This window comes from Trichoplusia ni, chromosome 19, assembly GCF_003590095.1.
Source record: "Trichoplusia ni isolate ovarian cell line Hi5 chromosome 19, tn1, whole genome shotgun sequence".
NCBI classification, from domain to species: Eukaryota; Metazoa; Arthropoda; class Insecta; order Lepidoptera; family Noctuidae; genus Trichoplusia; species Trichoplusia ni.
Window position 1 is genome coordinate 6,846,618 of NC_039496.1, and position 26,176 is coordinate 6,872,793.

At 35.4% G+C, this 26,176-nt stretch overlaps 1 protein-coding gene across 2 annotated transcripts; it reads left to right on the forward strand.

Annotated features, from left to right (window-relative positions):
- The first annotated feature begins 5,968 nt into the window (after positions 1-5,968).
- LOC113503483 (serine protease Hayan-like) lies at positions 5,969-12,388 on the forward strand. 2 transcript variants are annotated; one of them, XM_026885484.1, is made up of 11 exons: positions 5,969-6,159; positions 7,360-7,421; positions 8,217-8,306; positions 8,394-8,438; positions 9,041-9,164; positions 9,685-9,747; positions 10,084-10,181; positions 10,571-10,750; positions 10,888-11,113; positions 11,444-11,607; positions 12,191-12,388. In XM_026885484.1, exons 1-11 carry the CDS (start codon positions 6,099-6,101, stop codon positions 12,371-12,373), a joined length of 1,296 nt encoding a protein of 431 aa, XP_026741285.1. In that variant the 5' UTR covers positions 5,969-6,098; the 3' UTR covers positions 12,374-12,388. The 2 variants fall into 2 exon arrangements, with proteins under 2 accessions (XP_026741285.1, XP_026741286.1); XM_026885485.1 differs by lacking the exon at positions 8,217-8,306 and having other exon boundaries at positions 5,971-6,159.
- The last annotated feature ends 13,788 nt before the right edge of the window (positions 12,389-26,176 follow it).

Sequence of the window (26,176 nt, forward strand, 5' to 3'; positions counted from 1 at the left end):
ATTAAACTGTCCTTCAGATCCTTAAAAACCAAATCCTGCAAGTAAACATCAATTATAACAACTCCAATATAAACACAAGTAACTATTTACCGAACAAATTAAACACTTACATCCGTACATCGAGTTTGCAAACAAGATCCACTCCGCTCCGAGCACTCGATTCAGCTTATTAAATAAAATCGATTCAAATTTAAATTGTATTTTGCCGCTTGATTACATAACTATGCAAATGCGGTGTACTCAATAAATGCTACGTTTTCCGTGCAGTTGACATCGCGCACCAATTCGTTACGATTCAAGCGAGCGATACATTTTAATCGAATAGCAGGACTCGAACTTATAACTGAAGGATTTTATTTTAAAAGTATTTAAGGCTTTACGTGACATTTTGCTTCACGTTGAGGATTATTATGTACATGCTTAGAAGATTTTTCTCGATTCACATTTACGCTGTTGTGTGACAAAGTTATAAATTAAAAATTGTGGCGAAAACCGCAACTTGAAATTAGTTTATAAAAAATGTTGCCAAGTAATTATGGGTTCATATTATTCTTAAAGATGTTTCCAACACCCTATTATGATTTTCATAGATATAGATATCCTTAATTTTATATTACGTTACGGTATCAAATAACGATCTCGAGTGATGATATTAAATCTTCACATTTCTCAGATTTATTTCAAAATTAAATTGTCTGAAAGTGATTGATTTCTTTCGGGAGATTCCAGAACTTTTCCGTCCTTAGTCGTGATGGACATTTTATTACCGACAGATCTAAACTCATTAGGTGCAGAATAGAAGAGAAAGTTGAACTTCAATAGAAACTTAGCTTTGTCGGTTTAAAACAAAAGTTAGTCCTAAACTTTGAAATACAAACGAAACGGAGAGTAGTCATAATGGTATTAGTACTGCCTTTTACAGTTTAGAGCATAACGGGAATTAAAGATTTAGGGAATAAAAACGGCTTGCACAGTATGTTTAATTCGTTTGGTATGATTTATTATTTTTAATGTACTAATTTAAAGCGTGCCAAGATGAATTGACATTTATGTAATGAAGAAACACATTTCAAATTACCTTTTTAAGAACTCACAATTGTAACTAGCTTGAAGGCGAAAACTATTCCATAATTTACCGTCAAAAAGTTCCTAAACCTCGCCTTAATCAATTCTTTTCAGGCTTGCGATATCAGTGAAAAACCATCGCGAACGAGACCGAAGGATAAAACGGTGGGGATCCAACTCGATGGGTTTTTCCCGTCCACTCGGCCGAGTATAATCCCAGGGGATTTTAAATCCCGCGACGGCACAATCCCGGCGCCCACGAATACAGTCCCGACGCGTTCCCAATAACTGATTGATCATAATTGGACTCATTACTCCAGAGCTCATTGTATGAGCTTGAATAACTTATATGCACTTTGCATGTTCGTGAAGTTTGAGTGCTAGTTTCGACCATAATATTCAGTATTCATTCTCCCAAATAGTCCATACTAACGTACAAATTTGCTGTTGACTAAATATTATTAGCGTCATGAATTTTGGGAATTGACTCGGAGTGTTTAGTAAAATAATAATTCGGAGTAAATCCAAGGTTTTGTTGAACATGTAAGTACTGTAGAACTGCCGTTAATAGCCTCATAAAACAGCTTTATTCTCGTTTATGTTTACTGTGTTTAAAACCATTAGGCGGGCTGAAAAAATACATTAAGAAAATCAGAGGATTAAAAAGTGAGGATTAGTGCTTTGTTTTTATCGTATGGTCGTCGATGGTCAACACAAAAATAATACATTATGGGTTTTTGTTATGTCACGTGTCCTTTGCGTGGAATGCTTATGAAAATTATATCGAACTCACAGGACACAATCACCTATTGTCTCAGATAAGAGGTAACCAAGGTATCTTTCAAATCATGGGGCAATATTATGGGACTATGCGCGGTAAGAAGCTTGCTGTCTACTTCCTCTTTGCATTGATGTATAATAATTTTATTGCCAAGCAGTCGTGCTTGAGGATGATTATAAACTTGCATTATATATAATTAAAGTCTAAATGATGAAAGAGATGTTCCCAAACTAATACCAATATGTTCTCCTTCTCTATTTCGAAAGGGGGGAAATCTTTACCAAGCTGCAGAACTGTTACGTTATAATAATTCAGCTAATGTATTGATTAAATCGCACCAGGTACCAGGGCGTCATGTTACTAAAGAACTAACTCCGGAACATTGCCTGCATTATGAAGGCTTTACAAGCCAAGTTCCACACTTAACTCGGTCCACTCAATTTCATGGGCGCGCAACAAGTGCTTTCCATAATTGAACACACCTGCTCTGCTACTGTTATGTGGCCTTAGTAGTTTGACGTATTGAAGCGATGATTTTTGTAGATCCTATGGATAATGATCAATTTATTTTAGTTGATTTTGTTGCGGCTTCCTGGACTTCCAAGTTCCTAAGACTTACCAAGTTAATTTATCTGAGTATTTTTCTTTGGGTATTAACAAATTTTTTAGGATTTTCAATGACAGCCAGTGTGGTAGAGCCGTCTCAAACACTAAACGCTTTATAGTTAAGCTCGGAGCCTCAAGCTCAATTTTTATAAAATACGTAAGAGACTAAACCATAATCCTTAGAAAATGGAACAATTTAATCACGTTGCGTTACCAGCTCTTCTAGTTTACTGGAAATTGTAAGTAATCTCTCTTTGTTACGGCTATATCCGTATATAACCGGGGACTTGATAGGATATCGAACAAATGTTCACTCGCTACCCGGACAAATTGGCCAGCTTACCCGTACGAAGTGGATCTATTATGTGACGTTTTGCTGTGACGTTTATCACGTTTAGAGATATTGTTTTGTTAAAATACGGCTATGCGATCAATTTGCGATCATAAAGTGGGGATAAGATGAACTGTGACATTATTTACTGTTTTTTTGGAAAAGTCTATTATTAATAAGAATAATAAGAAACGAGTCACTTTTCATGCAGGTATCCAAATAAAAAGGAGATTTAAACAGTAAAACAATTTATTCGTCCTTTATGTTTTCAAAATCTCTATACAAAGCTCAAATAGTCATATTAACTATATAGTTATAATAGTCATATTAGCTAAGTAATAGCATAGTAGCTAAGTTTTCTGTATCGAGTTCGATTTCCTCTGCATAAGGATACGTAATGTATTGCTAACGAGAAGATGATGGTTACACATTTCGCAATTAATGTAGTGCAATTCTGACTGTAGAATCTTTACTCAATTGTGCAATTATCGCAAATCTATTGCTATCCAAAAACGCCAATCATTGAGCAACAGTAAATTTATATAAATTTCATCACTTCTAAGATCTAATATGTAACGGTATTTCTTTCAAGTAATCAAAGTTTTGTATCTTTTGTCAATAAATTAAATTTTAACACATGTTATGGAGAGCTAGTAATAAAATAGTGTATTTTTTATTCAAATTAAACTTTAGTAGTACCTTTATTGATAACATGATCAGACAGGATCATATTAAAAAATAAAAACACACTAGAATCCTCTAGAAATAAGATTTTAAACGGCCAAAATTATAAACCCGTTAAAACCTACACCAACTCCTAGCTCTCCTTTTTCAACACTCATGAAGCGAAAAAGCTTCAAACCGATATCCAAAAAAAATATCGAAGGAAACGTTGGCCATATAGAGAGGGGCTACCATAAAACGAAATTTATAAGCTAGAAAGTGAATATAAAACGTGCGAGCAAGATGACGTCATAAATGACGTATAGCGCCGTCTCTTTTCAACGTACTCAAGAGCACTGTTCTACGAGGTAATAGTAAGCTCCCAGGATCGGTCTGTCTTGCTATTCCATTTACAGCGACGGGGATTTACGCTAATCTGGTTCCGATGGGGTAATTTGTATCTCTCATTGCAATACTTAACAAATGGCTTGCATTCGATTTGCGTGAAGTTCAGTTTGAAACAGCATCTGTATTCCTACATTAATAACGGACTAGAGGCTAAGCTGACGCTCGTGGCTAAGCTATAACTGCATAAGTGGACCTATTGCAGGTTAAGCTACGCTTGATCCGGTTGTTCCGCAGATGGGGAGTCACTCCGTTTTTCGGTAAGAATGTTAAATTGTGGGTCCCGCTTATTCATGATTATGACTTTGATAGTCGTTACAGGTAGTCAGAAGCTAGAAAACCTGACTTAACTAACTAAGGGGTATCGTGTTGCCCAGGTAACTGTGTTCAGGAGGTTAGATGGGCAGTCGCTCCTTGTAAAACACTGGCTAGATCCGATTTAACTGGAAGCCGAGCCCATCAAAGTTCGGAAAAGGCAAGGATGATGAGGATATTCGGTTGATTAAATCCTTTCATGGAGAACTGTAAATCATTCATAAATAAATAATGGAAAGTATGTATTTTCTTATCACTTACAATACAAATTATATTGCTATAAAATGCTCGTAAACTGTTATTTATATTTTTCTTATCGATTTACTTAACAACTTAAGCGCAACGCAAGCACAAATTGTTTTTTGTAGCCTTTTTATGAGAAACCCTCATTGTTGCTGGTCTGACTTGCTGAACCGTTTTTATTTAATTCGTTATTGAGTTTTCTTAAAAATTAACGAACCTACTGAAACTAAGCATAGATCGTTCTTAGTTAAAATCTAAGGCAAAATTTCATCCAAAGTCCATTTACTTTATATTAAATTAATGCAATTCGTACATAAAACAATAGGCCAAAAAACAACTATTAAATAATTTTACGTCTTGAAAATTTTCGTTGTATGCCAAGTCAGTTTTGCCAAATAGGCATCAATTTATTATTATTTGCTCAGGAAATAATGGAAAACATGTATCTTCTTATCATTTCAATGCATGTGATAAAGAGTAGGGTATAAAATGCTCGTTATTTTTTTATTTCGTTTAGTACATTTAACCTAACAACCGTCCTGATCCGTACAAAAGACTGTGCTGTCTCTTCATGTGTCACTAGGCTGTATATGTTACATTAAAATTTTCGCATATGATGTCTTTCTGTTTCTGATACATCAATCCAATAAATTTTCAAATCATTTTTTTTTTTTTGTAAACTTAATGGGTAACCATTTAAGTGCACTGGAAAATATTTTGCCTTTTTATACGAAACCCATGAACCGCACTGAACTGATTTAATTTAATTCGTTATTGAGTTTTCTTAACAATTTACCAGCCTACTGAGACGAAATTTAAGTCATGTTCTAGTAAGGAATAGACCGCCTTGATAACTAAAGCAAAAACTTATATATAACAATAATTTACTTTACCTTAAATTAAAATAAAATGACGTCATATATTTTAGTGGAAAAATGCTACATTTTTCCTCCATAAAGCCTAAACAGGTCACAATTTATGACCCCTTAAAGTAATTACTTACGGTAAGCTATGTCCGACATTAAGGTGTGAAATGAGACATACCCTAAGACCACCATACCGCAAATGAGTTCGGTACAGTCCCACGAGACTTCAAGCGACACTGTCGAGGAAGTTCAGAAGTCCCATTTTGATTTGCTTTTCTTTTTTGTTTCACGTAATACATAAATGTATTTAAATTTGAATCAAAAGCACTTTTGCTATTTGCTTTTATTATATTATCGTTGTCATAGCATCAATTAAGATTTAAATAAGAAAATTAAATGAACTTATCAAATAATCCTCTGTTCAAAATCCTAATTCTGACAATTTAGGACACAGTAGAGAAAAACTTTGCTATCATTTTCATCACTCATCAATTTAGTTTAAAAGTTTAACGAACAAAACTCCAGTGTCATGACAAAAAATGTTAAATACTTAAAATGTCATTCACATAAAAAAACAAAGGTGACCTTCTGTTGTTCTTACTTTGCGTCACTGGTTAACCTGTCATCCATAGTCAAGAACATATAAAAATACAATCGTAATGTCATATTTGTATTCCTCTAAGTTATATCGTGTCAAGCACTCGTGCATCAGAATTATACTATACTTTATACTAAAAGTATATTTAGATTGACATATTTACGAGTATCTTAATGTATCGTGATAATATTTAATAAGTGTTAACAAGTTAACTGATCGTTCAATATGAGTGGAAGTGAAAATGTAATGATTAAGTGTTTATTGGTGCTAAGTGTGTTTAACACAGGTATTGCAAATTGTATTTTGGATTTCCTTATCTAAAAATAAACTGCAATCGGGATCATATGCGTTAAGTAGTTCTTCATCTATTTATGATTAGAATTTTTTAGCTACAATAATATGTATACAAAAAATTAATCCCTATTCCCATTGCCCATGCGTGAATGGCTCGACCGATCTCGATAACTCTTTTTTTGTTGTATTTGTTATTGCCAAAAAAAATCTTATAAAAGAAAAAAATGGGCGGAAAATTAGACAATTAAAGAATACTTTATTACCATATTAAGTGTTCCTGACTTTTGTTACGATAGTTATTTGTTCGATCCATCTCCGCCCCCAATAATATAAAAGCACCGGGAACGGGATCAAAGTACGCGAGTGACACGGCGGGGCACAGCTAGTTATTAATATTATGTGCTTTGTATGTGCTTTACCTAATGCATTGCATCTCATTATTCATTAGTCAATATGATATTTGCTGTGAATCGGTAAACAACTCATTCGGTAGATAATATACGACTTATAAAAGATAACAATTGGCAGTCGTGACGTCAGAAGACATCCTAGTATCACGAGTTCCCAGTCTATGCGGATTCGACTAATTATTTAATGATTATTATAGATATTTACTGCTCTATTACGTACGCCAGTGTAATTACATTCACGATTTTAAGATTACTAACGAATACTTATATGAACACAGTAACTACAATAAGGAGTCATCCTTCTGCCTTTAATAAGCAAAAGACGTCTAATAATATAATTTATTTAGTTAAATATGGATCAAAAATCATCGATTGTTTTAAAATTCTTGATGGCTTAGATTGAAATCGCGCACAATCATAAATAGCAAAACAATAGTTCCTAAAAAGCATGAAGGATCTGACCGTTCCAAGCGTAGCTTAACCTCTGATCGATCAACTTGTGCCGATTGATCAACAGGCACGAGTTAATCTCCTTGTACTGTATGATGCGGACGGTAATAGACAAAGTAGAATTAGAAACATTTTATGCAACAAAAATGGCAAGAGATTAAAAAAATGGAGAGAACTACATCGAAAACTGCCAAACACCTAAAATACTATGATTAAAGAATAGAATAAATCTTTTCTGAACGTCACATCTAGTAAGTTTCTGTAAATTTATTGGAAAGGGATTCGTTTTCCTTCCTCGCAATAATAAGATTATAATATCATTATAATTACAGGATTGTCCCTTCAAGAGAGAATTACTGTCGAAGATAAGCGTAATAAAAACAACCCTAACATGGTAAGAACTTTATTTCCAAAAAAAACATTTTTGTTTACAGTCGTAACTTTATTAAAAGATGCAACGTTCTTTAAGTGTATTTATCGAGATTGCCCGACTAGTTTCGGACCCAACCGGTGTCCTTAATCATGAGCTGACACATCGGGTTAGCGGGGCAACCCCGATAAATATACGTGAGTAAGCCGTTGCATTATTTAATAATGAATCATTATCACTACAGTTACTATCAAAATGTAGTCATAAGTTTGTATGGCATTCACTTACAAAGATCGAGAGTAAGATCTCAAGAGAGCAAGAGAGCAAACAATTCAATCTCATTGAGTCACTGATATATTATCTGACTTTCCCAGTGCCTAGACGTTATTATTTAACAAACTCTCAACCTTACATGCAGCTATTTACCTCAAAAGCAAATCTTTGAATCTGTAGGTGATTGGTTCCCAACGTGGTATAATAATATCGCTCTAGGTGTGTGTCACGTCGAAATTTAAAGAGCGATTTATACAGCCGCTGTAGGCCTATGGCACGAGAGACGACGAGTTAATTATTCAGGTAAAACTACTTTGGACTATTGGTAGAATTAAGTTCAACTAAGTGTTGCAGGCTGTGCCAATTGCTTCAAATCGAAAATGATCAAAAGAGGATATAAAATTGGGATAAAAGATAGACAGACATCCTATAGAATAAACCGGATTATAAACCACCTGTATTTGAGTCTCGTCCAAATCCATCTAGTGGTTTTCTTGAAGGAGTAACCAACATCCAAAGAAACTTAAACGTTTATAATATTCGTAGGATAGAAGCGCTTTCTTCATAAACAATGCAATGGTGTGGAAAGGAAAAAAAACCTTAAATGGCAGGTGGTTCAACAACTGGAAAGTACTGGTACGCGATCCGATGCTACCTTACTTTGTACGCAATTAGGCAATTTTTAAGGATGTCACGGATTAAACAGTGCTCTCTTCTTTGCAGAAAAATGGTAAATGGATTTGGGGGTACGAAGACGCAAATGGAACAGTAAGTGATAAAAATATCGTAGGTCCTTATGAAAACAAAATATACTTATTAAGTTAGGCTACAAACTAGCACTTTTTAAACCTCAAAGTAAAAAAATGTTTCACACATTTTTAATCATATTTCTTTTGGACTACTAGTCACATAATTTGGATTTGCAATTCATCAGGAAATCTTCACGCTCGAATACCTTTTTGATGTCTTGTTAGTAAAAAATGTAATACAAATTATTTATTATGAATATCAACCTAATTTATTAAATTGAAATTTTCCTCTTCTGTATATTAATTTCAAGCAATTTAGTTAAAGGTCAATAGCGTTCCGAGAAATTACTAAAGGCGTCAAAGGTCAAAGGTCATCACAACATAGTTATTTGCATCGGAGATCTATTAAGTACGAAGTAAATAGTAAAGGGGCTTTCCACTTTGATTCTGATTTAAATTGACATGTGTACTTGTGTGAGGCCCAAGTTCAAAGTGATTTTCTAAAAAATATTTTTATAGTTTGACTTGGCCGTTATCACAGCTGAAACCTAATCAACTCATCTACGAAATACGTAACTCACTTGCAGCATTCGTAAAACCTTTGTTCTATGTGATTTCTAGGCAGCACCGCCGTTCGATATTTCAGAAGCCTTAATCGACAACAAGCAGCATAGGAATCCCTGTGCCCCACACTATCCACCTTTGCCTGACTTCTCCAAACCGGGACGGCGGATCAGTGAAACAAGTAAGAATAATGACTAGGAAATGGAGTTTCATTAGAAATTATATTAAGAACAATGTTTTTTGGAAACGACGACGCACAACAAAATGCTCTGGTGTCAGCTGTTTTTATCACTTTCAAATGAAATTAAAGAAGGAATAGACAGTCACTCAGCTGAGCGTCATTCTTGTACATTGATATTTACTCTCCAGGGCCCCAATTCTGCTATTGATAATGGCCGATGAATTAATGGCAATTGGATTAAATTTGAAATTATTTCTATTCGCTTAAGCTTAAATTCATTGTATTGACCTTGAGTGTACGTCCCATACTCAATTTCCTAGAATGTTTAAGAGAATACGAAAAGTGTCAATAGTGTAAATAGCAGAATTGGGGCCCAGGTCTTAGGTACCCTCAAACAGTTTTCAGACTCGGATCTTCGTCCATTCACTGAGTAATAACAAAAACACGTAATCTTAATAACTTTAATATTATATTATCTTATATGTGTCGTGCCCTATCTTACTTCATGTGTATGTTACAGAATGTTTGGAATATGTATGGGAAGTCAAATTAGAAGACGAAAAGTATAAAAGAAATTGGTCCTGTAAGTAATGCTTAAACTCATATTTTTGTACTAAAAAGGGCTGATTAAATATTTTTTTAATAATTCACTAATTCACACATACAACTTAAAAAAAGATTGCTAGTCAACTAATCCTCGTATCGCGGGGTGTTCAAAATCATTTAAATCAAATGCGCAAGGACACCCAGACTGAAGTGTTCGTGTATCATACAAAATCTTGTCTTATGGATTTGGCGTCGTTACCTCAATAACTCCGCTACGTGCAGTGAGACTGACTTTAATTAAAGATTTTTTGGAATTGATTGAAATTTAAAAAAAAAACTTCTGTATATAAGTTACGTATAAATTATGTTGCAGGTCTAAACTTTATTCAGAAGCATCCCTTATCCAAATTTAAACCGCAGGCTGGGGTCGTTGGAGGATATAGAGCCGGACCCGGTGACTTCCCACATATGGTACGTTGAAGAATGTGCTATTATCATATTAAATGGTGTAAATGATAGTAACGCCATAATAAGTGAAGTGCAAAAAGCAAAAACTGTACTTAGGAACTTTTACGAGTCATCATCATCGGCCTAGCCTTTTTTCCAACTTAGTTGGGGTCAGCTTCCCGTCTAATCTGAATTAGCTAAGTACCAATGTTTTACAAGGAGCGACTGCCTATCTGACTTCCTTCATCCAGTTACCTGGGCAACACGATACCCCTTACTTAGACTGGTTGTCAAACTTTCAATCTTCTGGCTACCTGTAACGACTATCATCGCGTACACGAATGTGTCTAGCCTATCCCCTTCAGCAGCTGTCCCAACTTTTATTGCTGTTCATTATTTTCTTCAAATACCAGGGCGCCATAGGATGGTTGGCGCCTAACGGCTCGTGGATATTCAAATGTGGAAGCTCTTTGATCAGTCCCAAATTCGTCCTGACAGCAGCACATTGCTCTCGTGCTTCAGATAGGGACGACACCATTGCCGATCCTGTTCCGAAGATAGTCAGACTGGGAGACAAAAGTATTTTAGATGCGGTAAGTAACACTTACTTTTTTTCGCAATACTTAACATAATGAACTGTTGTGAGCAAGGTACAAGGTACAGCGCAATATAGAAACTACACATACTACTATATTTTCCAACATAAACATCATATTTTTTCTCCTTTCAGGATCCCGAAGCTTTCCGTATGAAACCAATTGAAAGTAAAATCATTAACATCATTGTCCACCCGAATTTCACGGCTCCAAAGAGATACGATGACATTGCTCTAATTGAGTTGGAAGAGCCTGTTTCATTCAATGATTACGTCCGTCCTGGTTGTTTATGGAGTCGCTTTGATACCAGTAGCCTTGGTACTGAGGCAAATGTGACGGGATGGGGTGTTGTAGAAACCCGTAAGCAATTTTTTACCATTGTGTTTTACTAAGCCACCGGAGCCAGATCAATGGTCCAAAATTATTTTAAACTATAAAAATGGTACTTGTTGCTTTCTATAAATATGTTGTTTAGCTTCATTCTTTAACGTAGTTATCGATTATCCGGTTTAAAAATACAACATCACTATTGATTTCATGGGGCCCATTTTTGAATCGAATTGATTTTGCAAACATAACTTTACTTTAATTATCTTACCTCGACCGGAAAAGAATATTAGAAGATGTTTCTTTTGCATTTTTAAACTTTCTTTTAGAAAAAATATGTACTAAGTTAGCTAATATTTTCAGTTGGGCGAACTGTTTCTACGGAACTACTTGTTGGGCACGTTGACATCGTTGACTCAGAGAAGTGTAACAGCCTCCTATCACCCAATTGTAACAGAAACTGGTGTGGGATTAGAGACACTCAGATTTGTGCTGGAAAGAACGATGGGGGCGTAGACGCTTGTCAGGTTCGGTGGACTCAGTTCCTTTAGACATAAAATAACACAAAAATTTATAAAAATACAAAACGTTATACTTTAGTTCTGATGAATATTTGAGGCAACGGGAGTAGACAATGGCTAGTACCGGTGGTGATGACATTGTCCTCAAACGATGTGTAGTTATGCTCAAAATTATGACTTACTTAGAGACTATAGTCGTCGTTCATTTGACTCTAGCGTTCATTTCTTTTGTCGTTATTATCAGCCCATATTCGTCCACTGCTGGACATAGAACTCCCCAATTACACGGCATTGACATCTATCCTTGGCTGCTCGCATCCAGCTCCTGCAAGCCATCTTTCACAGATCATCACTCCACCGTATCTGAAGACCTCCTACACTACGTTTGCCGAGACAAGGTCTCCACCTCAGAACTCGTTCACAAAAAACACAGACATTACAGATTCCCAAATATTATTAATGCCGAAAATATCGAAGAGTGATTTCATAAAATATCATACTGAGGCTTCTCAAGCTCTCTTCAGTTTTCTTTAAATAAGAAGCAAATTCCTAGGCCGACATGATTGCTTTATTTTCCGGTTGTTTCCAGGGTGACTCCGGAGGACCTCTACAAGTGAACATGAGTCTCCCGATACGAGATCAGGGCCACATGCACTACATCATTGGAGTAATATCATTTGGTATCGGCTGCGCTCTTCCCGACTTACCTGGAGTGTACACTAGAGTGTCTTCCTATCTTGACTGGATTGAACCTATCGTTTGGGGTAAATAAATATATAAGTGGGTAGTAGTTTATTACTTCCCCTATTTATACATCCTCAACTTGCACACAACGCCATCTAGTTTCAAAGTAAGCAATGCTCATATTATGAGTACTTTACAACTGATAAACATACGTATATACCTACAGACCTGCTGCCTTGTATGGATCAGAGTTCTGGGCGATAAAAGGGATGAATGAAAGACAACTGCATGCAGCAGAGATGAGAATGTTAAGAGGAATGTGTGGTGTTACGAGAGCGGATAGAGTAAGAAATGAGTATATAAGAGGAAGTTTGAAAGTGGCACCGGTTACAGAGAAACTACGTGGTAACCGACTGTCATGGTATGGGCATGTTATGCGCAGGAATGAAAATCATATGGTGAGGAAGGCGTTAAGCATAGATGTGGATGGATATAGGGGATGAGGACGACTAAAGAAACGATGGATGGATTGTGTGAAAGACGATATGGCTGTAAAGAGTGTTTCTTGTGAGATGACGGCCGATAGAAAGGTATGGAAGAAGATGACATGTTGCGCCGACCCCAAATAAAATAATTGGGATGATGGCAGATAAGTCGGGGAATGATGATGATGATGATGATACCTACACATTAAAATATATACTTAATATAGATAAACTAGCTGTTGCCCGCGACTTCGTTCCTGTGGGTAGAAGATATAAGTTATGATTTATACCTGCCCTGTTTTTTTCACATTTTCCATTGTACCTATCTTCGCTCCTATTAATCGCAGCGTGATGGTTTATAGCCTCAAGCCTTCCTCGATCTACACATACGATCTTCCTCGGTCTATTCAACACATAAATATTTTCAATATCAATTTGGACAAGTAGTTCCTGAGATTAGCGCGTTCAAACAAACAAACAAACTCTTCAGCTTTATATATTAGTAATATAGATCCCACCAAAAACATTAAATGTAAAAAATGCCAAGTCTCTCGATGCAGTCTTGCCATCGTAAAAAGTTTTGAGATCTCATAGAAGCCAAGTCCTATTCAAAATATTTTGTAGTTATAAATCAACATTTAGTAATTGTATCAATAGTTTTCTTTATATTATAATTATAGTGACTTGGCAATGAGCACAAGAAGAAACAAATAAAACGGCATATTTGTAGGAGTTGAAAGTTACACACACCGCATGCGTAAACATTAATATCACAAAATTAATTTTCTTTTGGTTTATCCGTGTCGTCCCAACCGAATTTCGGCAACGGCAGTCAGTCTTAGTGTACTCTCGATTCATTTACTTTCATAAAGCGATGGCCCGTAAGGTATTCTTAATTATTGTATTGGAGCATGTAGTCGATAGTGACCATCATGATTCACACATAACAAATAATCTGATCACTGGTCTCGTCAGTAACATTTGCACATAATTCCAGGCATCAAGCAGCTTTTAATTTGTGCTCATTGCCAAGTCACTATAATTATAATATAAAGAAAACTATTGATACAATTACTAAATGTTGATTTATAACTACAAAATATTTTGAATAGGACTTGGCTTCTATGAGATCTCAAAACTTTTTACGATGGCAAGACTGTATCGAGAGACTTGGCATTTTTTTACATTTAATGTTTTTGGTGGGATCTCATTTATTTTTTGTAAGTGTATTTCTTTCTTTTTTTTAGGTGTCATAATTTCTAGGACTTCAGCTACTGCTTTGCTTAGAACCCATTCTCTATCTCTATCTCTTTTGTTTCTTCTCTGAGACTTCGTTACTTCTAATGTAAACAAGCTTAAACTTATATATATATGCATATATATATCTACTAACTTACAAACTATAGCTAAACTAAACTAAATAACACGTAAAGTTCTCCGAATATCAATTATCACTACAATATTTTTTAGTTTCGAAATGGTTTTTCATAGACAGGTGGCGCTATCAAATGAAAATTATCGAATTATTCTGAAGTACTACTTAGACTGCGCTTTGTAACGAAACCATAGCGCGATTCAGACACGTACAACGCCATCTATCGAGCGCGCATACAATATTTATCGCAATACAATGGAGTTTTAGCTTTATTAATTTAATGAATTATGAATTTTATGTATTAATTTGTATTAATGATAGTCTGTGTATTACATTTATATTATTCTTTTCTATTCTATGTATGTATTCATCCAATTGAATAGGTACTTAAACAACGAACAAAGTTAACAATGCAGTCAAAATCCATACGTAATGTTCTTGCCAAACCGCAAATATAAAATTGTTTTCTATGGCATATTATTTTTTAATGTTTTTATAATTTTTCCTTTATATGTGGCTAAGGACCTATCTTGGTGCAAAATTTGAAGTTTCTAAGTCTGCTAGAAGTACCTTAGATTTTTGATGATCTGTCAGTGAGTCAGTGAGTGACAAAATGGTGTAACTTTGATCGACCGTAACTCCTAAACCATTAATTCAATTGGCATGTAATTTCGAACTTAAGCTTTTTCTAATGCCTACTATTATTCCCCGAAAAGCTAAACTAATAGCTTTGTCCACGTCGAAGATACAGGGGGGGCGAAACAGCCGCGAATCGCTTCGAGAAAAGATGGTACGGCCGTGCCCGTTTTGCTCGAGACTTGGCAGGGGCACTGCCGTGCCCTCAGATTACACCAAGATACAAAACTAATGATCGTGCTCATCACACAAACAATTGTCCTGGGTGGGTATCGAACCATCGACCTTCGAGCAGTCTACCTAGCAGTCTACCTACCGACCTAGCAGTCAGGGCCACTAACCACCAGACCAACAAACGGCCAGTCAGAAATGATTTTACTACAGTTGCAGTAAAGTTTATATTCACATGTTGACAACAGATCGGACGGATTAATGTGAGCTTGGGCACTAAACGACGACTACTAAGGCTATCTTTAAGCGGATTGTGTCTGTCCAACACAATGCTGTGGTTTTTATACCATTCACGTGAAATGCCATTTTAGGATTTATATTAGGAAAGTACAAAATAAGCCAAGGTCCAAGACTTTTGAACATAATTAATCGAGAATTATGATTGTCGTTGTGACGTTTCTAATGACGATGCTAACCAGGTCAATATGTTCTACTGCCAGCAAGAACTGTATATATGTAAGTCATTCACACCATTTTAATCGCTTTTTTATTATCATCATCACCCATTTGAAATCCAGTGCTGAATATCAGATCAATATCAGATCAGATCGACTCACTGTCTAATAATGAGAGACACACCTCTGTACCAGTAGTAACCTAAAACGTTCCTATTAGGTACATTTTTATCACAAAAACTATCTACTCTATCAAATTCAATAAGTCTAAAAAGTTAAGGAGCCGAAATAAAAACTGTAAAAAGTACTCGTGTAACAGAACACCGGCCATTAAACATTTGGCTCCTTATTACCTCGACACTTTAAAGTAAATTGCTCATGAATTCCTCATAAAACGAGAACTACAAACAATTAAACTAGCCTTACTCTACGCGCCTGGATATCTAAGGGCGTAGGCTTAGTGGCCGTCTGTTACACCGAAGTTATTTAACGAGCGTTTATCAAATTAAATCTTTAATTTGCTAATATTGTATCGGTAATAGGGTACCGGTGCGAAGGAGAATATATGACTGAAATTGACATTAAATTTCTGTTTCAATGTCAATTTCAGTCACATATTTCAATTCGAAAGCTTTTATGATTAAATTATTTGCGTTACATGGTGTTAAAACTGTAAATTGAATTCACACTCACTACTTACTAGCCCGAATTTCAGCATATCCCACTAATAGTATAAACGAAAACATCATTGTTTTTATCCATGGATGTTTGTTGGACGATATTTTGTTCCCATCGAATCATGCCGTGCCTCAGTAACCCTTAAAAATAGTCCTAAATACACATGTTTTGTTTTTGCACAAGAAAAAGCAAGAGTGTTAAACCAGCTAAGAAAACTTACCTCTATAACGCTCCGGTGTAATATAACCCCGGCTTTACAGTAATCTTCCATTTGAGGGAGCGATTTGTCTACTAGACAGATAGCAGCAGCAGTTTCTCTCTGCCCGACAGACATTACACTCTGCACGATGCAATCGACTGAACAGCGCGCTTACTATAAGCTCTTAAACCAAAACTATTGTTATTGTCGAAGCGGGATGGCGCTATACTCTGTAACTCGCTGCGTCTCTCTCCCACACACACCAGTCTTTCACTTAGATCTCATAGTACAGGCACTGTACTGTGTTCGCTGCAAATTGCGTATTACTATTTCGAAAACTACAATTGAGCCATAATTTTTCAGTCTCTATTGAGCTTTGAGTTTCTATTTCCAAAGGGGAATTTATCAATATTTTTGTCAATGTTCGACATGTGTTTTATATAATTGTCTTGATGTTGGATATAAAGCTATTACAAATTACAAATTGTTCTCTCAGACTCTAGAACAAAATAAATATAGTAAGAAGTAGAATTTAGTAAGCAAATACCTGGATTATTCTTTGACCCTACAGAGGCAACCCTAGTTAATTGAAATAGACGAAAAGTCCCTAGTCTTTGTTCTTCCCGAAGTTTTCCTCATAACACGCAGAAACCAATGCTTACTACATAAAAAATATGCAGATCTGTAAAAGACAAGGTCCGATTACAACGAGCGGTGGAATTTATGCGTCATAAAAAAAGAATAATAAATGAGAACCCGCCCTTACAGTTACGTCACAGTGCGTTAGGGCTGCCTCGCCGACGGAAGATCATATAGTAAGACGTTTGTAATAAAACGTCAAATGCTTACACCACGGTCAATATCGAAAGTACCTAAGCCAAAAACATAGAATTGTTTTTTTTTTGTCCGCTAGATGCTGATGGCCAGAGTCACGCACAGTTAACTCCAAAACCGACTCGTCATTAACATGTCTTCATAAACAAAACAAACAAAAAATCCTTTATGCACAAACATGTTAATATTATGCAAACCCAAAAACAGAAAATTATATAAAAACTTTTCTAATATGCAAATGCGACCATCAACACGTGTTCCAAAGAAAAAAATGCAAATCATTGTAAGTAAGGCGACCTAAAACTCGTTTTTATGGGAACTCATAAATTACGGGGGGCGAGCGAAGCCGGGACACATAAACATTGCTATTACACATGGTGCGCCCTTACTTTGGGCAGAACATTTTTTAAACCTCACAGAACATGTTTATTCATGGAAGAAAGGACCACTTTTTAAGTGTCCAGGGTAAAAGGATTTGAAAAGAGTGATGCGTGTTTTATATCATTTTAATGGGTTCCGCATGTTAGGGAAAATTGAAAATGCCACAAAGCTTGTAACGTTTTCTAGAGAAGCTGACTGGCGCAATAGCTGAGCAAGTTTCTATGCAGAGCGCCGGAGCGCAGCGGGCGGAGAAATGTTTGAATGATTGATTTTCTGTCTGCAAACGCATTCGCAAACCGAAAGGACAGAAAAATGTTTCTGGGAACGTTCAATTATTCTCAATGGTAATTTATATTTTACTCGGAATATTCTAAAACAGAAATTTTAAAATATTTGGACTCCAATGATGTAACAACAATTTTCACAATAAGTGGAAACGAAGGATAAAGAGAAAATAGATCTACTTGATTTTGTTTCTTTAACGTTGACGGCCATTTCATTTACTTTTACAAAGGGCCTTCAAAACAATTGATCAACTAACTCCCATGGTTCTCCCATAAATCTACGAGAGACAAATTAACGCGAAACAGGAGTTTTATAACACGCTCTGTCAAATGCACATTTTTTTCTCATTACGTCATCTCATGGATTAATTGAAGAAACTTTGGATTTTAGATTGAACTAAAGTTATAAATAAGAATGAAGTTCTATAGTATTGATATTATGTTGTTTATTAGTAGTTTTCTAATATTTCTTATATTGTATCAATTGTTCTAAAGTTACTTAAAAATAGTACAGTATATAAGCCGCTCTTTGATACCACGATACAAATAAATCTATTAATTAAATATCCAACAAAATAACAATCCAGTGACGATCTAATCAAGACGTCTTACATAATAAACGTCGAATTTACTAAGTTGAACACCTTGACGAGTCGAAAACACAATTCAGACCTTATTTCTTTGAGTACAGAGTTTGTTTTTATTCAGCTCCACCTATGCTCTTTTATGCGCTACCTACAGTAATAAAGACTGTGTAACGAGGTTCGTAAAAGAGTCTACTTCGATTAAAGTGAAAGTAATAAATGACCTTAGTAACTTCCGATTAGGGGTTTAAAACTCCGCGCTACAATTGTAGAGGAATAGGAACTTTATTGGTGATATTTTTAAATTTGTCCTGTCACTTTTATAGTGTTAGGACCCTGCACGTAACTGCTGATAATTTGGGCTAAATGTATTTTATTTGACCTGAAACTGCAAAATGGGTCCTTACTTTGAGCTGGAATATTAAAGTGTCTAAATTAAGCTAGGCTAACTTTATATTCGATTTAGAAGGCTGTTTTCCTACATTAAATCCAATTAAGCACGAATAATGAATAGATAGTACCTAACAGGGTATTGTCAAACCCACAAAATGAAAGCAAATACACAAACTCTTTTATCAAGAAAAAAGCCTCGAAGTTCGTAGCTGAAAGCGAGATCGAAAGAAAAAACAACAATTCATATTCATAGTTGATAACCCTTATCCACGCAACTTCGAGTGAAGTTCCCAACTCTTGGCAAACAACGCGTCTACAATCACAATTTACGAACCACGCTGCCCTTATTTTTTATTTACATCCACTGATCGCTGCAAGCATATACGTGTGACTTTATGACTAAACTGGGGGCCTACCAATAGCTAAAAACTTGCAGATGTGTGAATGAGACGGCGCACTACATTACGTAGAGTCACGTCTCTCCATTACTAAATCACGGCAACTTTAAGAGGTGGTGGTATGCGTCCTCGGTGAACGTAATAAAACAAAGTATTTTTTTCATCTCGACTCACCCATATTTCGTAGAGGGCGGACCGCTGATTGGCTGTCAACTCCAAAACACAATACGAACCAATAACAACAGGAAAGTCCTCCGTGAAACGTAAAAAGACGAGTTGTTGTTTTGTTTCGCGATTGTAAGCGAGGAAAGGTGAGCGTAAACTATTTGTTAAAGATATAGCCCCATACAGTATGATGTAGTAGAGTTACTTTTACTATCGTTACTTGGAGTTCTTTTTTCACCTCTTGGTCACCTATGTTGCCAAGTTTCCAACCAAAACCTGACGTGATGGTTTAATAATAAAGTCCATAATACATACAAAAAATAGTCTTGATTTATCTTGCGATCGAAGTTAGCCGAAATATTTTGAGATAGTGGTTTCTCCACTTACATCATCTTTCAGCCGACGAGTCTAGCCAGATGTCAGGTACATCCAACAAGTACCTCACACACAATAGTTTACTTAACAAGTTCAGTTTAAAAATGGATTTACTCGAAAATGGATAAAGTTTAAAATGGATTACAGAAACTGCGAGGACCTCACCGTCGCCGCCGGTCTGCCCAATGGCTAACTTTGAGAACCTGGGTCCGTATTTTTTAAAACTTTGCACAAGGGGCACCTAACCTACTGGAACTTCGAACTTTTGCTCCATAATTGGTCTCACTGAATACCCATTTACGAAGACTAATTTTAGTACAAGAATGTTCTTATACGTCACAGTGGTTTATTCTTAGCTGCATTTTACTGACTGCCACGAAAAGGATTCAAAAGGTTTGGCAAAGATCGTAAAGTTTTATAGTGAAAACCGTTTGTCCAATCCAATAATGCAGAAATTAAATAAAAGTGCGAAACTTTAGCCCAACCTTGTACTCAAAACGTACAACTTAATTTCTAGCAAAAGTCTAATAACCTCGTTTATTCGGTCACAGTTTAATCAATGATCAATTAGATTAACATTCCTGATTTCCGCACGATCTATTGCCAACTAATTTCCCTTAATCAGCGTATCAAGACAGACGTCAAACATTGCAGCTATCAGCCGCATCAAACAACGCACCATCTATACAAAAAGCATTAATATAACGAAGGCGAATTATCAAACAGTATCCATGTTGTTCGTTGGCTTATTAAAGTTAAGCGGGGGTTAATATTTAATCCGAGTTGCGCACAACTGCCGTCGGGGGGCGCTAATGTATGCGGCGTCACGACTCGCGCACTGTACGGGTTGGATAAATGCGGCCTGCTTTTACACCATCCTGTAACTGATCTATTGATTTTAATCCTAACTGTATGCAAGAGCGATGCAGAGAAAATGTTGACTTTAAGTATTGTGCTGTTTTTGGTATCAAGTGTAATGTAGAGTCATATCATTTCCAAATATCACTTGCCTATAGGTATGTGATAACGGCTGTAAGAATTTCGAGTGTCGAAAAATATATTTTTTCTGTTGACAATAAGTCAAGGTATCATTCTTTAATTGTTAGTCTAACGTATTTAATATAATCAACAAAATAAGCTTAGCTATTCTTTGTCAACTAACGGGGAATTTGGAAGGACTAATTGATTACCACCCAAGAAATGGTACAAGAGTTTGTTGAAAAGGTTACAAAATGGTTTTAATCTTAATGCATCATCATCAGAACAAGAGTGTTAAGAAAATAAATTCTTAACTAATAACTAATAATGTATGCATAATCACTCCTTTCGAAGTCCAGTCGGTGTGACAGACCGCTATACACACAAGCCAATGAGTTACTTACTATTTAACGCGTATCATGCGTTCCAAGTTAAGGTAAGTGCTCCAAGGAAACTTTTTGAATGTGTTCAAGGCTTTATTATATACGCCAGCACTAAAATCTCTTGTATAAAGTTGCCCAAGCACGACGTTTGCGACTTACGACCGTTCAAGTAAATAGGCTAGTTTGATATCCTTGCGAAGGTTTAATGTTTTTTGTTAATTAATACGTACTCGTAAACGTGCACCTAATATGGGATTTTACTGAAATTGCTACAGTGGGACTTCAACGCTTTCATTTTGGGTAAATGGATTCCTGATTGTTAGGTAATTGTTGCTTTGTAAGTTCTAGCTAGTTTGTATTTGTTCATGCAACATACAACCACATTCACACACCTTTTGTTGTTTACCTATGGTGATCAATAATTGTAATGAATATAATCTTGACTTGAAGCTATGAGAATAGCTGAATTTGAATTTTATTTTATTTAAAATTAAAGATTTTTTTTTATATATTTTACTTCTCTCAACAGAAAAACAAGGACGATATTCTTAATTCTATATAACTTTTTAAAAGTTTATGTACCAGGCGCACATAACAACAAAGTAGTAGAAGTGGGCTATTGTTAATATTTTCTAGTTCCCGCGGGGTCCCCCGGGGCACCTGTTGACTATTCTTTCAGGGAAACTTGTTAAATACTTGATAGCATGGTCTCGACAAGTTGGAACTTGCTACGAGTGTCAACTGCGAACGTTGCTATTTGCTGCCGGACTGAACGTGGACTTTATACCGAGTACGTGCGAAAATATTTTGCTGGATAAAGTTCAAAAGTTGTTGTGCACCCGGCATTATGCAGTCCTAGTACTTCATGCATAAATTATGGGTTTCAATATAGTAACTTGTCATTGATATTTTGTATTCAGACCCTACCTACTACGTATTTGTTTTGAACCAAACATGCTTCTTATTTAGTTTACATTACAATGATAGAAAAAACATTTTGGTTTTAATAAAATACAGCTCCTTTTTGGTACAAAGAATCTATGTCTTGGTGGTGCATTGTCAGGGACTGTATTACTTGTCCTGCGACATAAACCTGGTTTTTTGTTCGCCGAGTACTCGTAAAATCATTTTACTTAAGTTTAAACGTAAAAATTTACTAATTTAAAAAGGTTTCAGAAAGATTTTAAAAGCATTCTATTCCCATGGCTGATAGATATAACATATTTGTTCTGTCCAATTCCAAACATAACCTATGACATAATCTAATGAGTTAAAAAACAAAACACAAGTTTTATCACGTTTTTTGACATCAATCATTTGAATCAAATTAGCGCAGACAAAATATATCAGCATTGTACCAATATTTTGTTAACTGCCTAATTGACTACACTGGCTGGCCAGTACATATTGAAGGTTATAAAGCCTCCCATTCACTGTCACGAATGCGCGTACATCACGCATTCAGTTTGTCGTAGGTCACGTAAAGCCGCAATTTGCGACCAAATGGAAGAGTGCGGTTGTCCCGCGACGTGTCGCTCCTTTTATAGACAACTTTATTTATGTGGAAGATAAATGTGGTATTTTACGTAAACGTACTTTTTACTAGATTAAGATTATAGAAGAGAATGGAATGTGCCATTTACCTAGAGTAGAACTTAAAAACGCTATGTCAATACAGTAAACCATAGCTCATTAAATAAAAACACTTAAAGTTTGTCAAAATGAAATGTATTGGAGCGAAATATATTATGGCGATTCATTAAATATTAAAAAAAAACATTTTAGGTCGACCAGTTTAATCATATGACACCTATATTATATGAAAAAATTACAAAAATGTCTGAAAATATTAAATCCACATAATTAATTTAGTACATTAGAATCTCATTTCTCTCAATGTAGAATTCAAAGCAAATAAAGAATCACTTCACATAACTTTTCAAGTGAAAACTCCTCCATGAACGCGTCTTTACGCGCGCGTTAACGTTAACTTTAATCTGACAAACGCTCGTAAATCACATAATAACGCAATAACGTCACTATGTGACGGGCCGCACTCGCGTTTATTGCCTGTAGATGTCTGATGGGCATTTATTTGAGTATTCTATTTTCAACGAGCTTTATGAGAATGAGTTTTTAATTAAGGCATAATAAGATTTATTATTAAATACCAATATTATTAATATAGAGAGTATAATGCAAATACGAGTGCATAGTGAAATTTAATTTAAAAAAATGTTTTGTCAGTTGATGGAGCATCGCCAAACAAAATTTTACTCTTCATAGATATCAAAATATTTTGAAGATCGTGATTTTTTTAGGATTAGGAACCATGATAGCCAAGCCGATAATGGATTTCTATTTTCTATAACAACAACAACAAATAAGTAATAAAAAATACAAAATGTGACGGTACCTAAAAAGTTTTAGGTGCCAAATGATAGCTAAACCCAGGTTATTTTAGCCTATTTGAACGGAGTCCTCAGTTTCGTGAGTTCAACTGGCACTTGACCGGTTGTTTGCCGTTCTTTTGAGCAATGATATTAAAGAGAAGATATAAGTCATACATTACATTAACAACAATACCAACTCACGGCTTTCCAACTGGTCTCTTATACCTTCACATGAATGTTCTCCTAGTACATCTACAGCTATCGAGTAGCCTTATTTAAAGGCTCCCCGTACCCTAATCTCCATAAGATTTGCACATGAAAGCCGACCTAGTTTCGTTTTTCATCAATCTAGATGTTAGACATTTTCTGTAGTTACAAACTTTGAGGACTAGATTAAAATTTCAGTCAAAGTAATTTAAATATTGTAATTATGTTCATACATTTATTTCGTCGTGAAACCATAAACTTGGTTGCGGTTACTATGTATCCAATCTAAAGCAAGCCAAAGACTTACAAGAATTACAAAAGAAAAACTGTATTTATTAATAATATGACAATGTATAAGGAATCTTATCTATACTTATATATAACACTGAAGAGTTTGTTTGTTTGAACGCGCTAATCTCATGAACTACTGGTTCAAATTGAAATATTATTTTTGTGTTGAATAGACCATTTATCGGGCAATAGCTAGTCGTAAATAAAGCATGTTTAGCCAAACGATTCTTTGAGCAAGGAAATATTTAAATGTTATGGCTAAATAAATCGATTATTTGGCTTAAGAGCTCAATCACCTGAAATAGTCACGATCCCACAAAAGAAGTGGATAGAAAAAGATTGCCTTTAATTGTTGAGGCAATTAGCAATTAAAAATGTTACTGTCGCCGCCTAATTGCCTATTTTATTTGGCACTGATTTCTGGAGGAAAATGTAAGAAAAACTGTCGAAAGAATCAGCACACTATGAATGGCAAAATATATTATATACGAAGAATATATAAGAAAGGACCAGGAATACTTATAAATATTTATTCAAGTATGATTTACTCAAGTGTATATTTTGGGATCGCCTGACTAGTTTAAAAACTAGTTTAATCCAGACAATTCTTGAAAGCCTCTATTTATTGATGGAATTGTTTTTGGGTATTTTCTTGTCTTTGTATTTTTAAATCCATATTGATTTTCTTAATTTACTTCAACTTACTGTCGTTCCAATTAAGTAATTGATTCCAAAAAAAATTGCACGTAGAGCCATGACCCTATGAAATTGAGTTTTTGAAGTAAAATAGACTTTGCTTTCATACATAACCAATTTTATGAAATTTGTTACATTTCAATTACTTCATAAAGAACTCAATCAATACAACACACAATTATTATGAATCACGTCCTTAGATATTCAGTTACAAACCAATTACATTCCCATTAAAGAAAGGAAGTATAAAAAATAAATATGCAAATTTGAAAGGACGTAGTGCTGCATCCATTTCCCGAAAACAAACAAACTAAGAATTGTTGGTTCTGCCGCGGGAAACGTGCCAATACGATGGTGGACCGGTATCTCATTATGACAAATAACATCGTCGTAAGTGTGTATACTTTGTAAATATATGAGCTGAATTAATGTCTAGATGGGTTTTTTGAATAAAATGTTTCTTGCAAGTTTAATAGGAAAGAGAAATAGAAATGTGTTTTATGGGAATGAAAAATGTGAAATATTTTAGTGGCGAAATTTTTACTGAAAAGAAGAGCGCAGAGCCTGGAGTCTATTGAAAGGTATTTTTTATGAAAAATGACTCTCGCTCTAAGAAACTCAACCATAACCAAATATTTAAGTTACTTGCAGGCAGACTTAGAACAAGCGTTCGTGGATCATACAAAATAATTGTCCTAATCGGGGATCACACGACACGTTACGCGCATTGGGTTCGGCGTAGTGAACCACTCGGCTATCCGTCAAGTCAAGGAAGAGCTTAACAGTTACGCCAGGGTTAAATAACAATTTGCTAACACTTAACATCAGCCTAGGCTGGGTGATAAACAGTTTTTCCCTGCCTAACTACTTGTACGGAATAAGGATATTATGAAACGCTACTTAGTTCTGATATTTCAGCTAGTCCTTCAACACAGCTTCCAAACTCCTCGGTTTTGTTCCACTTTGTAAATGTAAAATGTGTGCATTAGTTTGTTTAAACAAAAGACACATTTACCATTACAATATCACTATTATCTTCTACTAAATACACTTGGCTTCTTAGCTAGGTAAAGGCTCATTATACTAATTAAAGAATTCCCGACGATATCTTTATGAGACAAAGAATCAGCGTCGCTTTACGATGGTCTCCGCGGGAAATCGTTAGAAAACATATTTCCGTTCATTTTCCTTTAAGATTTCTATGATACGACCGTGGACCTTAATTATACGTTCAATTAAACGATAGTTTAGTTTCGTTTATGAGTGAGCACGGTAATGTATACATGGTGTTACGAAAATGTTTTATCAATGGACATGTTTGGATTATTATTTCTACAAAAACCAAGAAGAAGTTTTACTTTCCTAGAAGGTACTAGTCAAGTCTACTTTACTTGTTTGACTATGTTTATCTTCTTCGCGTTTTTAATGGTTGACCACCCTTAAGACCCGGCGAGATTTTAAACACAAACTTGAAAAAAGTCGCAGGCGCTGGTTGGTTGGTTTTAGTTCACCTCTTTAGCAAGTGATAAT